Raw genomic sequence first — 12585 nt, 5'->3', positions numbered from 1 at the left:
GTCTGGGACTCTGGGGGCGTGTCTGGGACTCTGGGGGCGTGTCTGGGACTCTGGGGGTGGGTGTCTGGGACTCTGGGGGTGGGTGTCTGGGACTCTGGGGGTGGGTGTCTGGGACTCTGGGGGTGGGTGTCTGGGACTCTGGGGGTGGGTGTCTGGGACTCTGGGGGTGGGTGTCTGGGACTCTGGGGGTGGGTGTCTGGGACTCTGGGGGTGGGTGTCTGGGACTCTGGGGGTGGGTGTCTGGGACTCTGGGGGTGGGTGTCTGGGACTCTGGGGGTGGGTGTCTGGGACTCTGGGGGTGGGTGTCTGGGACTCTGGGGGGGCGTGTCTGAGACTCTGGGGGGGCGTGTCTGAGACTCTGGGGGGGCGTGTCTGGGACTCTGGGGGGGGGCGTGTCTGGGACTCTGGGGGGGGGTGTCTGGGACTCTGGGGGGATGTGTCTGGGACTCTGGGGGGGTGTGTCTGGGACTCTGGGGGTGGGTGTGTCTGGGACTCTGGGGGTGGGTGTGTCTGGGACTCTGGGGGTGGGTGTCTGGGACTCTGGGGGTGGGTGTCTGGGACTCTGGGGGTGTGTCTCTGGGACTCTGGGGTGTGTCTCTGGGACTCTGGGGTGTGTCTCTGGGACTCTGGGGGGGGGTGTGTCTGGGACTCTGGGGGGGTGTGTCTGGGACTCTGGGGGTGTGTCTCTGGGACTCTGGGGGGGTGTGTCTCTGGGACTCTGGGGGTGGGTGTGTCTGGGACTCTGGGGGGGTGTGTCTGGGACTCTGGGGGTGTGTCTCTGGGACTCTGGGGTGTGTCTCTGGGACTCTGGGGTGTGTCTCTGGGACTCTGGGGGGGGGTGTCTGGGACTCTGGGGGCGTGTCCGGGACTCTGGGGGCGTGTCCGGGACTCTGGGGGCGTGTCCGGGACTCGGGGGGCGTGTCCGGGACTCGGGGGTGTGTCCGGGACTCGGGGGTGTGTCTGGGACTCTGGGGTTTGTGTCTGGGACTCTGGGGTTTGTGTCTGGGACTCTGGGGTTTGTGTCTGGGACTCTGGGGTTTGTGTCTGGGACTCTGGGGTTTGTGTCTGGGACTCTGGGGGTGTGTCTGGGACTCTGGGGGGGGTGTGTCTGGGACTCTGGGGGGTTTGTGTCTGGGACTCTGGGGTTTGTGTCTGGGACTCTGGGGTTTGTGTCTGGGACTCTGGGGTTTGTGTCTGGGACTCTGGGGTTTGTGTCTGGGACTCTGGGGTTTGTGTCTGGGACTCTGGGGTTTGTGTCTGGGACTCTGGGGGTGTGTCTGGGACTCTGGGGGGGGTGTGTCTGGGACTCTGGGGGGGGTGTGTCTGGGACTCTGGGGGGGGTGTGTCTGGGACTCTGGGGGGGGGGTGTCTGGGACTCTGGGGGTGTGTCTGGGACTCTGGGGGTGTGTCTGGGACTCTGGGGGTGGGTGTGTCTGGGACTCTGGGGGTGTGTCTGGGACTCTGGGGGTGGGTGTGTCTGGGACTCTGGGTGTGTGTCTGGGACTCTGGGGGCGTGTGTCTGGGACTCTGGGGGCGTGTGTCTGGGACTCTGGGGGTGTGTGTCTGGGACTCTGGGGGTGTGTGTGGGACTCTGGGGGTGTGTCTGGGACTCTGGGGGTGTGTCTGGGACTCTGGGGGGGTGTGTCTGGGACTCTGGGGGAGTGTGTCTGGGACTCTGGGGGAGTGTGTCTGGGACTCTGGGGGAGTGTGTCTGGGACTCTGGGGGAGTGTGTCTGGGACTCTGGGGGAGTGTGTCTGGGACTCTGGGGGTGTGTGTCTGGGACTCTGGGGGTGTGTGTCTGGGACTCTGGGGGGGTGTCTGGGACTCTGGGGGTGTGTCTGGGACTCTGGGGGTGTGTCTGGGACTCTGGGGGTGTGTCTGGGACTCTGGGGGTGTGTCTGGGACTCTGGGGGTGTGTCTGGGACTCTGGGGGTGTGTCTGGGACTCTGGGGGTGTGTCTGGGACTCTGGGGGTGTGTCTGGGACTCTGGGGGTGTGTCTGGGACTCTGGGGGCGTGTCTGGGACTCTGGGGGCGTGTCTGGGACTCTGGGGGGGTGTCTGGGACTCTGGGGGCGTGTCTGGGACTCTGGGGGTGTGTCTGGGACTCTGGGGGGTGTGTCTGGGACTCTGGGGGGTGTGTCTGGGACTCTGGGGGCGTGTCTGGGACTCTGGGGGGGTGTCTGGGACTCTGGGGGCGTGTCTGGGACTCTGGGGGGGTGTCTGGGACTCTGGGGGTGTGTCTGGGACTCTGGGGGCGTGTCTGGGACTCTGGGGGCGTGTCTGGGACTCTGGGGGCGTGTCTGGGACTCTGGGGGCGTGTCTGGGACTCTGGGGGCGTGTCTGGGACTCACAGCTGCTTCCTGATTCGCGTGGACACCACCTGAGCAGATTTCCTCTTGGAGCGAGGAGTGAGCGGGACCACGGGGGAGTTCTCATGCTCCACCTCAGCGCTGGAACACGAGCAGGCCACAGTTTAATCACAATTCATCTCAACGAGGGGAGATAAGACGGGAAAAAGAGGGGATAATAGGGGGATGAGTTGGGAAAGAATGCAGAAAATTGTGACAAATTGGAGAAAAAAGAGATTAATTTGTAAAAGATGTGGGGAAATAGCAAAATGTCGGGGTAAATATGGAAGGACAATGGAGACAAAATTGAGAAAAATGAGAGGAAGAGGAAATAATTTGCACCGATACCACTTTTTCTAAAACCGATACGAGTACCTTGATTTAAGTACTCGCCGATACCGAATACCGATACGAGTACAAGGCATTTTCTTCAAGATTCTTACTTTTTCACAGCAGATTGGTTTGTAATTAGTAAATTTACTCATGTACATTTCCTTAAGTAAAGTCGGCGACACATTTAAGAGCAGTTATATTAGAATTGTGCTGATGCCATTTATTATTTATTTTATTTTCATTCAATATATTTGTTATTTTTATGTCTCTGCCCATGTCCTAAAGCTCCCAATGCCTGAGCTTTATTCATTTATGTGTTTTTATTTAACAATAGTATTGAGATGTTCCTTAAATGGTCTCTTTTCGTCTTTACTTCAGCTCCTGTAGATTTTCTCGTGTGTTTGTAGTAACTTAGCGAGAAGCTACAGCGTTTTCATTGTTCTGCTGCAGCTCATTTTCCCTCAATATAAACATGCTGTATGTCTTTAATGTGGATTTTCTGAGGACTTTTTAGTTGCTGGGTTAGTTTTTCAGATGAATAAACCCCTGGGCATAAAACGGCGTCAGAATGGCCAAAACTGCTAGCCGCGAGTTAGCATTGTTAGCCTGTATGTTGTAAACACTGCAGAAGCTGCAGCGAGTTAGCATCGTTAGCCTGTATGTTGTAAACACTGCAGACGCTGCAGCGAGTTAGCATCGTTAGCCTGTATGTTGTAAACACTGCAGCGAGTTAGCAACGTTAGCCTGTATGTTGTAAACACTGCAGACGCTGCAGCGAGTTAGCATCGTTAGCCTGTATGTTGTAAACTCTGCAGACGCTGCAGCGAGTTAGCATCGTTAGCCTGTATGTTGTAAACACTGCAGACGCTGCAGCGAGTTAGCATCATTAGCCTGTATGTTGTAAACACTGCAGACGCTGCAGCGAGTTAGCATCGTTAGCCTGTATGTTGTAAACACTGCAGACGCTGCAGCGAGTTAGCATCGTTAGCCTGTATGTTGTAAACACTGCAGACACTGCAGCGAGTTAGCATCGTTAGCCTGTATGTTGTAAACACTGCAGACACTGCAGCGAGTTAGCAACGTTAGCCTGTGTGTTGTAAACACTGCAGACGCTGCAGCGAGTTAGCATCGTTAGCCTGTATGTTGTAAACTCTGCAGACGCTGCAGCGAGTTAGCATCGTTAGCCTGTATGTTGTAAACACTGCAGACGCTGCAGCGAGTTAGCATCATTAGCCTGTATGTTGTAAACACTGCAGACGCTGCAGCGAGTTAGCATCGTTAGCCTGTATGTTGTAAACACTGCAGACGCTGCAGCGAGTTAGCATCGTTAGCCTGTATGTTGTAAACACTGCAGACACTGCAGCGAGTTAGCAACGTTAGCCTGTGTGTTGTAAACACTGCAGACGCTGCAGCGAGTTAGCATTGTTAGCCTGTATGTTGTAAACACTGCAGACGCTGCAGTGAGTTAGCATCGTTAGCCTGTATGTTGTAAACACTGCAGACGCTGCAGCGAGTTAGCATTGTTAGCCTGTATGTTGTAAACACTGCAGACGCTGCAGTGAGTTAGCATCGTTAGCCTGTATGTTGTAAACACTGCAGACGCTGCAGTGAGTTAGCATTGTTAGCATCGTTAGCCTGTATGTTGTAAACACTGCAGACGCTGCAGTGAGTTAGCATTGTTAGCATGTATGTTGTAAACACTGCAGACGCTGCAGTGAGTTAGCATTGTTAGCATGTATGTTGTAAACTCTGCAGACGCTGCAGTGAGTTAGCAACGTTAGCCTGTATGTTGTAAACACTGCAGACGCTGCAGCACAAACAACATTAAGCTCTGGTTAAATCCAGCTCAGACTCTGGTTTAGAGAGCGCAGTCTGTAATAAAGTCAGCTCTATGTGGATTATTGTGTTTACACTAAACTATTCTACAGTTTGTTCCTTCTTCTCTCCTCAGCTGAGAGCTGCGCCTCGTAGCTGCGCCTCGTAGCTGCGCCTCGTAGCTGCGCCTCGTAGCTGCACCTCGTAGGTGCGCTGGCCACACGTCAAATGGTATCATTTTCTGGTATCGGGACCTCATGAATCAGTACGAGTATGAGTACAAGCCTGTGGTATCGGTCCGATACCCGATACTGGTATCGGTGAATCCCTAAAATAATTAGTCAAAAAATGGGGACAAATTTGAAAAAAAGGGAAAAATCGTACCGCACGATATACGTCACCTTTCCTCATTAATATTCATTAAGCAGCGGTTGCTCAGGGGGTCAAACTTGCGCCTGTCACTCAAGCTAGACGAATGTAAATAGTTTAAAGTAAACTATTAGTAAAGACTCACAGCACGGCGAGCGCCGGCTCCTTCAGCGACGACAGCTCTCGCTTCCTGGACGGAGTCACGGCTCTGTTCACAACAACACACAGTTAGACTCCGCCCACCACGCCGTGACATCACCACAGTGACCCCGCCCCCACAAACTCCATCAGCTCCTGAGCCCGGCCTCAAGCTGGGACAGAAATGCACAAGAGACGAGTCTCTTAATGTCAAGAAATGTGGGAAAAAAAGACGAAATGGAGACAAAAAGGAGGAAAACATTGGGGAAAAGTTCAGAATATATTGGGGGAAAAAATGTTTGAGAATTGGGCAAAATAGGGAAAAAAATGTGATTTATTTGACTTCATTAATGGGGAAGCAGGTTGAAAATGGACAGAATATTGTGGAGAATGGGGGGTAAATGGGTCAAATGTGGGATGTGTTTTTTCCCCTTGTTCGTCGTCGGTTCAGGACAAAGTGAAGGAAACTCTCCATCATCTTTATGGTCAGATTATTTTAGTGGTTATCGCCCAGCTCTAACCCCCATCAGGACTCACTTCTGCCCACGGGGGGCGCTGTTCCTCCGGGGCGTGCGTCTGCTGGGCGTGGCCGTGGACACGGGTAACTCCGCCTCCTCGGAGTGTAGCTGCGGCGACGGACTGCGCTCCAGGTCACGGCTAAAGACAGAGACTAAACATTTATCTTTTCCATGTAACCTCCTGAGACCCTGTGACTCATACAGGACATTACATTTTTGCCTCTTGACACAATGAGAGTCACATCTGTCCATGTTTGACCTGTTGGCCACATGTGGGGACTCTGCCCACGCCATCTGGTGGTGATGTCATAACATTACACCAATGTCAGTGAGAAGACGATGGCGGAAAATCAGCAACATCCTCCTACACCAGTTCTCCAAAGAAACATGATCCAGGAAAAAATCTTTCCAAATGAATAAAAGACATTTATTCATGTCCAACACTGTCTCTTCATCATGTGGGGATTAAAATGTGACATATATTGTAGCCGCTCGGACATCAGTGACTGTGAAGCACTGGTCTGAGGACATCGGGACGACATAACGTTATTTATTCCACCATGTGTTTAGCTAAACCTGGGACTGTTTAGACGGTTTACAGTTGTAAATAGTTATTGTAAGTGGCAAATTTGTATAGTCATGTGTACAGTTGTAAATCTTATACTGAAATACTCAGTGGTATATTGTGGTAGAAATAAACGATATAGCTAGCGTGCTACATAGCTAGCCTATTTAGCCCCGCCTCTATGATAGCATCTGTCTCAGATGGAGATTTTAGTATTTTTTCTTTGTATATATTTTTTTTTTCACGATCCGATACTGATATTCGATATCGGAACCGACACTGGAAATAATACGATATTGGGTATTGGCTACAAATATCCGATACTGAACCGATACCAGTTTTGGCTCTCATCGCCTGAAAAACACAACTTTTACAACTAAATCTAAGTGAATATGGGCTGCAGATCACCACGGAGTTAGTTTTAACCTCTTAACCTTAACTACTTATTATACAGGGTTCGTACAGATTTTCTCTGGAGGTTTTCCATGACTTTTCCATGACTTTTCCATGACCCTAAACAATATTTCCAGGACCCCAATGCCATCATTTTTTAAGATTAGGCCTACTGTAGTCGAGACCAGAATACTAGAAAAGGATCAATGATGCTGAGACCAAGACGCCTCCTGACAGGGCTGCAAACTCGGGCTTTTTGAAAAAGGTGACAGCAGGCGTGTGCACGCTCCTGTGCACGTGCCATAGAGCTACACTGAGCAAATAATGAGCAGATAACAGTGTCACACACATTGCAGTCTGATATATTATTTTGAATCAGTTTCTATAATGTGCTTCTCTAGAATTGTGTGTCTGACAGATACATTAAAGTGGGGGTTGGTATAAGGTTTGGGGTCCCTCCAACACATTTATAGCTTATCATCCTTATCATTATCATTTTCCTGCATTCTAGTGCAATTCCAAACGTGAGAATGGCCCTAAGATTTAGCCACTTTAAAAGAAACATTTTTTAGTTTTACCTTTGAAACAACTTTAGCTCACACAATGTAACTCACTAAACATCTCACTCTTTTAGCTCGAATGATGTTTCTGAGCATCACAGCAGAGGGGGGGCAATAGCAACATTTAGGCTCAGCCGCTGAACTTTTGGATAAACTGTACAATTAATGGTACTTCTGTGAGCTGTTCTGTCATTGACTTGTACTTAAGTAATACATAGGAAAAACAGCCTTTCTGCTAAATATTATGGTACATGAGAGGTAGTGGGGTAATATTTTGCAACTCTGAGGATTCACATTTTTTAATCAATAGCTTCTCACTGGAGTGAGCAGTGACTGCAAAAGACACAGCCAGGATAAAATACTAATCCTATCGCACGCCTGACATTATTTTTTAATACTGTTGTGAAGGTGATCCTCCGGAGATGCGTATTTAACCTACTCTGACCACGGAGACGATAGAACTGCATGTTTTATTTTACTAACGTGACGTTGTTCAACACACGACGCGATCGTGATAAAACAAACACTCATTTTTTGTTCGAGTTTTGTTCGCTGTGAGTTTTCTCGTGTAATCCGTGCGTAATGTGGAGAGTCCTGAAGCGTACACTGCTCGGGTTGTTGGGGAGCGGCTCGGACACACAGGTAGAAGCCTATGTTTCAGTCGGATGCTCTGAGAGCGTCCGGACACAAAACACTGCGTAGCGCGCGGTACCTGCTATAGTCCCGTTGTTACGTTATTGCCAAAGAACATGCGTGTGTAAAGCACCGGAGTCCTCGTGATCTAATGTTGCCAATTTAAACACTTACATGAAAGAGCGGAGAAACAAGGTCCTTGATTCTTTACTCGCCAGAGGAAAAGTCCATCTCCAACTTCACGTTGTCTGCATTTCCACAGTTACGCGCAGAGTAGCTAAACTTTCGCTTCTCCGCTTTGCTTCCTCTGGTCTTGTGTTCGTGTTATTATTCTGAAGCAGCTCCAATAATGTCCTCCATGAGCGCATTATTGTCATTTTAGCTCGCATTAGCTGTTCAGGGAGCCCGGCTCCTTCAGAATAAACACAGGAGGGGGACCTGTCGCCGCTACAGGCGACAGGTCCTTTGATACTGCCTGAATCAAAATGTGCGCCGTGATTCCTGAATTTCTTTTGATTTACCCATAATTTTTTCTACTATATTTTAGGATTCTGAAATGAGTTTCTCAAAATTCCAAAACTTTTCCAGGGCCTGGAAATTTGATTTTGAAATTCCAGGACTTTTCCAGGATTTCCAGGACTGTATTTCATAAGGTTCTGACAGACCCACTGTCCTCACAGGAGGACATCCTGTACAACAACAACATTTAGTTATTTTACTTATTAGGTCCTACTGATCCCAAACATCAACAACAATTTTAAAATGCACAGCAGACAAACTCTCGGGTCTTAAAGGAATAGGCCAGCGTTTTTCCATACTGAGATATGTTCTTAGCTTAGCTTTGACGAATGCTAACGCCGTCTGTGTTTACGTGACTGAAGATCAGACAGGTCCTAAAGAACTCGTCACAGCTCAGGTAAGAACATATCCCAGTATGTAGAAACGCTGGCCTGTTCCTTTAAGATACAGAAAACAAACTCCGCCGTCGCCACGGAAACCAGGAGCAAAAGCCAGTGGGAGGAAAAACATTGTAGGTGAATTCATGTATGATCTTTGGTCCAGGGTTTCTACAGCAGCAGGTCAAAGGTCACGTGCAGATGAACTTAGCGCTGACCTGAGGGCGGAGGGGGAGTCGTCCAGAGGCAGAGCCAGGCGCTTCACCCTGACAGACGGCTGCTTCAGCTCCGCCCCCCTGTGGCGGTGGGGGGTCAGCGTCAGGGCCTGGGCCAGGACGGCGTCGCTCTGAAGCTCCTCCGCCAACAGCTGCTGCAGGTCGGAGTCCGGGAGGTCGTCGTCTGAAACTGAAAGGAGAAGCACAGCCTGTGTTTCATTCTCATTTTGAGATAAAAGATGTTCCGCAGAAACACGGGCTGGAGAACACGGGCGGAGGCTTAACAAGCTACATGAAATGAAGGATGTAAACCATGAGATCATATCTGTGAGGAAATTAGTCTGATGCAAAAAAAAAAGAATGAAATATCACCGAATTATTCTTCCCAATAGGAGTAAGGCTGGGAAGTCATTTGTCCTTTATATCATCAAATATATCATTATTGTGATACTTCTATTTACATTATGACGGGGTCGGCAAGTTTTCTTAACGAAGGGACAATTTTTTTCATTGTAAAAAGAGCGAGGGCCGAAGCCGCCAATTTTAGGCCAAAGTAAAGCTGGAAAAATACCATCTTACATGAGAGAAATGACTTAAAATTGCTTGAATAAAGGTTCTTTATGTTGAATTTGAGTCTGTTTGGACTGATCTAGGACAAAGATACAAATGCTGATGCCAATGGAACAAGCACAAAACCACTTTGACAAATTAACTTTTACTTTTAAAAAGATCTGTTTTTCATTTGAAATTATATAACATAATCTGAATTAAGAGAATAATGACTTGCTCCATCGGTGATAAGATGTTTTATCTGATCTAAGACCAGACCAAATCTACTCAAACTTTAGATTCAATCTCTTTATTCAAGTAGGTTTCTGTCATTTCTTCCTTAAAATGATTATTATTTTTCCAGTGCTCTTTCTACAGTTCTACAGATATGACCTAACTGGGTGTATTAACAGTATTTCTCCCATTTAACCCTAAAACCTTTAAAGAGGGGGTGTTCTGCTTTAAAGAGGGGGTGTTCAGCTTTAAAGAGGGGGTGTTCTGCTTTAAAGAGGGGGTGTTCAGCTTTAAAGAGGGGGTGTTCTGCTTTAAAGAGGGGGTGTTCTGCTTTAAAGAGGGGGTGTTCTGCTTTAAAGAGGGGGTGTTCTGCTTTAAAGAGGGGGTGTTCTGCTTTAAAGAGGGGGTGTTCTGCTTTAAAGAGGGGGTGTTCTGCTTTTGTCAGCCCCATAGCACCAGTCTATATCTCACCACAATGATGACAAACCTTCTGTTGGTCTGTAAATGCAGTAAATTAGAATAACTGCCTTGTATAAAATGTCTCTCTCAAAATGGCTGTAGTGAATGTCTTGAAATAGGCCTCTGTCTCTTTAAGAACCTCTGAGCCTTTAGACACGCCCCCTCCACACGCTGTCTGTGGCATCAGTGGGGAGGGGGTTCTGCTGAGGAGCAGTGGTTGGTTACTCGGCTCGGAGGCGTCTCCAGGAGGTGGGGGCGTTCCTAGGAGGACTCAGGCAAACCTATCCCTAAAATGGCCGCCGGCCCTGACGTTGCCCACCCCTGCATGATGATATAGATCTTAGGACACAGTTTAATGCGAGGATCGACCTCACGAACTCACGACGGCTCTGAGACACAAACCAGGTCACGAAACACAAACAACCCGTCTCACCGAACAGCTGCAGCTTCTTCCTCACTCCCGGAGTCTTCGCCGCGGAGCTCCGCCTCTTCGCGCTCAGACACTTGGACGCTGACATCTTATTGGCCGAGTGCAGAGACTCCGCCTCCAGCGTGTGGCGTTTCCCCGCGCTCAGACCAGACGACACGCCTGTGGAAACATTCACCAAACATTACACCATGGTCTGGGTGATACTGGACTCTGATTGGCTGGTGCATTATTTTGGTGTAACCGCACACGTAGTCCGGTAGTTACATCACTGGGATGTCACTCCGCTGTGGCGTCGCCATAGCAACGCCTGACACAGCTGAGTCAGATAAAGGTGTAATTAGTGACTGACAGGAACGTATGAGATGGATTTAGTGTTTGCTAAATGTTTGTAGAGGAGAGTGAGCAGCTAGGTTAGCTACTGTTAATAACAGATGAGCTTTACATTTCTATTGGAAACGGTTAAGGCTATTCATCATTTTCAGGCGTACATAAAATGATCCTGCATTGAAGCATCTTTGTCTGGATTAGTAAAGTCAAACATAAAAGTTTGAGTTGGGGCCCAGGTGTGAGCGACTCCACCGCAGCTGTTTCCATAAACAGTTGAGCTGGTTGAGCTAGCTAGCTTTAGCTTCAGGTTAAACCTTGTAAAAGGTAAATAACTCCTGCCCACGAGTGCCGCATATCGGTGTTTCCTTCCAGGGAAAAGTGTTTCCGGGTTAGTCCTGTTGTGTTGTGATTCTGTGCTGATGTTGTGTCGTTGAGCCTGACTGAGATCCTCGTAATAGCTGCGGAGAATGACTCGCTCTGAGACCAGCCTTCAGTGACCGGCTAATAACCCACACAAAATAGTCCCGTAGTCTGGCAGATTTAGTGACTTTAGTCAATGAAAAACACATTTATTATAAATGTTAGGTTTGTGGGACCCTGGTATAAGCGGATTAAACAACGAGGAGCCGCGTTAGACGTTATAATGCAGGAGGAACAACACTGTGTCGGGCGTTAGAACCGGCTAACGCGGCTCCGAGCTGTTTAATCCTTACTCTCTCTTCATATCGTAAGTAGAAGCTCCGTTGATTTGAATGGGATTTCCCAACGTTCTCCCGGTCATTATTTTCTGATAAAGGACGTCTGAGAAAAATAATGACGCTGCCAATGGCACCAGAGTTGGGTCTTTCATATCACTCCGCGCGTACGTAGCAGCGACACTATCTGTCCCGTCACTGAGAGAGAAGTCGGGGAATCGCTCGTGAAGTTAACGTGAGTCTGACTTTCAACTTACCCAGAGATTCACCACCATTCCTCCAACTGCACCTTCAGCTAAGCAGCTAGGCTAGCAGCTAGCCTAGCTGCTTCTAGCCTAGCAAAACGTTGCCGAGCAACGCGCAAACTTTTAATGACCAGCGTTCTATCCACCTTATTCCGCCCCGCCCACTTGTGCCACTTTTTGCGTTGTCTCGGCACCTCGTTGTCCAGACACTTCCGGTCGAGCGCGAAGCCCGTCCATTTTAACGGAGAACGAGGGAAAATATTCTCCGCTCAAATCTGATGTTTAGTCGATTGATTTGTGTAAAATGTCCGATGTTCATTTGCACCGACATGTCGACTCTGCAGCGTTTCTCTGTCGGCCTGAAAACGGCTTTGTTTTCCTGTAGTGACTGATTTTATGTGGACTTCTCCAGCCTCATGTTAACACAGAGGAGAAAAGGGGCGGGCTCAGTTCATGGCGACGCCCACGCGAACCTCCGGAATAAGGTGGATACATTATCCCTTACCTAAAGCAGACCAGACGACAGGCCTGTGGAAACATTCGCCTGTGGGAGGGGGGGGTCACTCACCGGAGGAGGCCTTCTTCAGGACCAGGGGGTCGGGCGTGGGCAGGCAGAGGGGGGCGGCCCGGGCGGGGGACAGCGGGGGGGAGGGGGGGCACGGGGGGAGGGAGGCGGCTCGGGGAGAGGGAGAGCGGAACACCTCGTCTGGAAACACCCTGAACGAGCGAGAGTCCCAGGACAACTTCACGAAGAAGGTGTCGACGTCAGGGGAGCCGCTGGGGAACGGGGCGGAGCCGTCCACGTGGACCACCTGAGACCACACAGGAGACCAGAGTCAGGAGAGGAGGAGACCACACACAG

The 12585-nt window shown here is 49.5% G+C and overlaps 2 protein-coding genes across 2 annotated transcripts in view; both read right to left on the bottom strand.

Moving 5' to 3' along the window:
- Positions 1-12585, bottom strand: part of LOC306964897 (NACHT, LRR and PYD domains-containing protein 14-like) — a 318924-nt gene that overhangs the window by 118439 nt on the left and 187900 nt on the right. The gene's annotated exons all lie outside the window — the stretch shown is intronic.
- The window catches only part of orc1 (origin recognition complex, subunit 1), a gene marked incomplete at its 3' end in the record, with an annotated part of 51576 nt that overhangs the window by 28648 nt on the left and 10343 nt on the right, over positions 1-12585 (bottom strand). The window contains exons 4-9 of the mRNA XM_079558739.1: positions 12292-12535; positions 10460-10615; positions 8788-8974; positions 5542-5661; positions 5012-5074; positions 2353-2451 (exon numbers count right to left, since the gene is read on the bottom strand). Coding sequence (XP_079414865.1) covers positions 2353-2451; positions 5012-5074; positions 5542-5661; positions 8788-8974; positions 10460-10615; positions 12292-12535 — 869 coding nt within the window. The remainder of the gene's footprint in view (positions 1-2352; positions 2452-5011; positions 5075-5541; positions 5662-8787; positions 8975-10459; positions 10616-12291; positions 12536-12585) is intronic.

This window comes from Gobius niger (assembly GCF_951799975.1).
Source record: "Gobius niger genome assembly, chromosome: 6".
Classification (NCBI taxonomy): domain Eukaryota; kingdom Metazoa; phylum Chordata; class Actinopteri; order Gobiiformes; family Gobiidae; genus Gobius; species Gobius niger.
The sequence above is the reverse complement of the archived record's forward strand: the minus strand, read 5'-3'. Positions and strand labels throughout refer to the sequence as shown.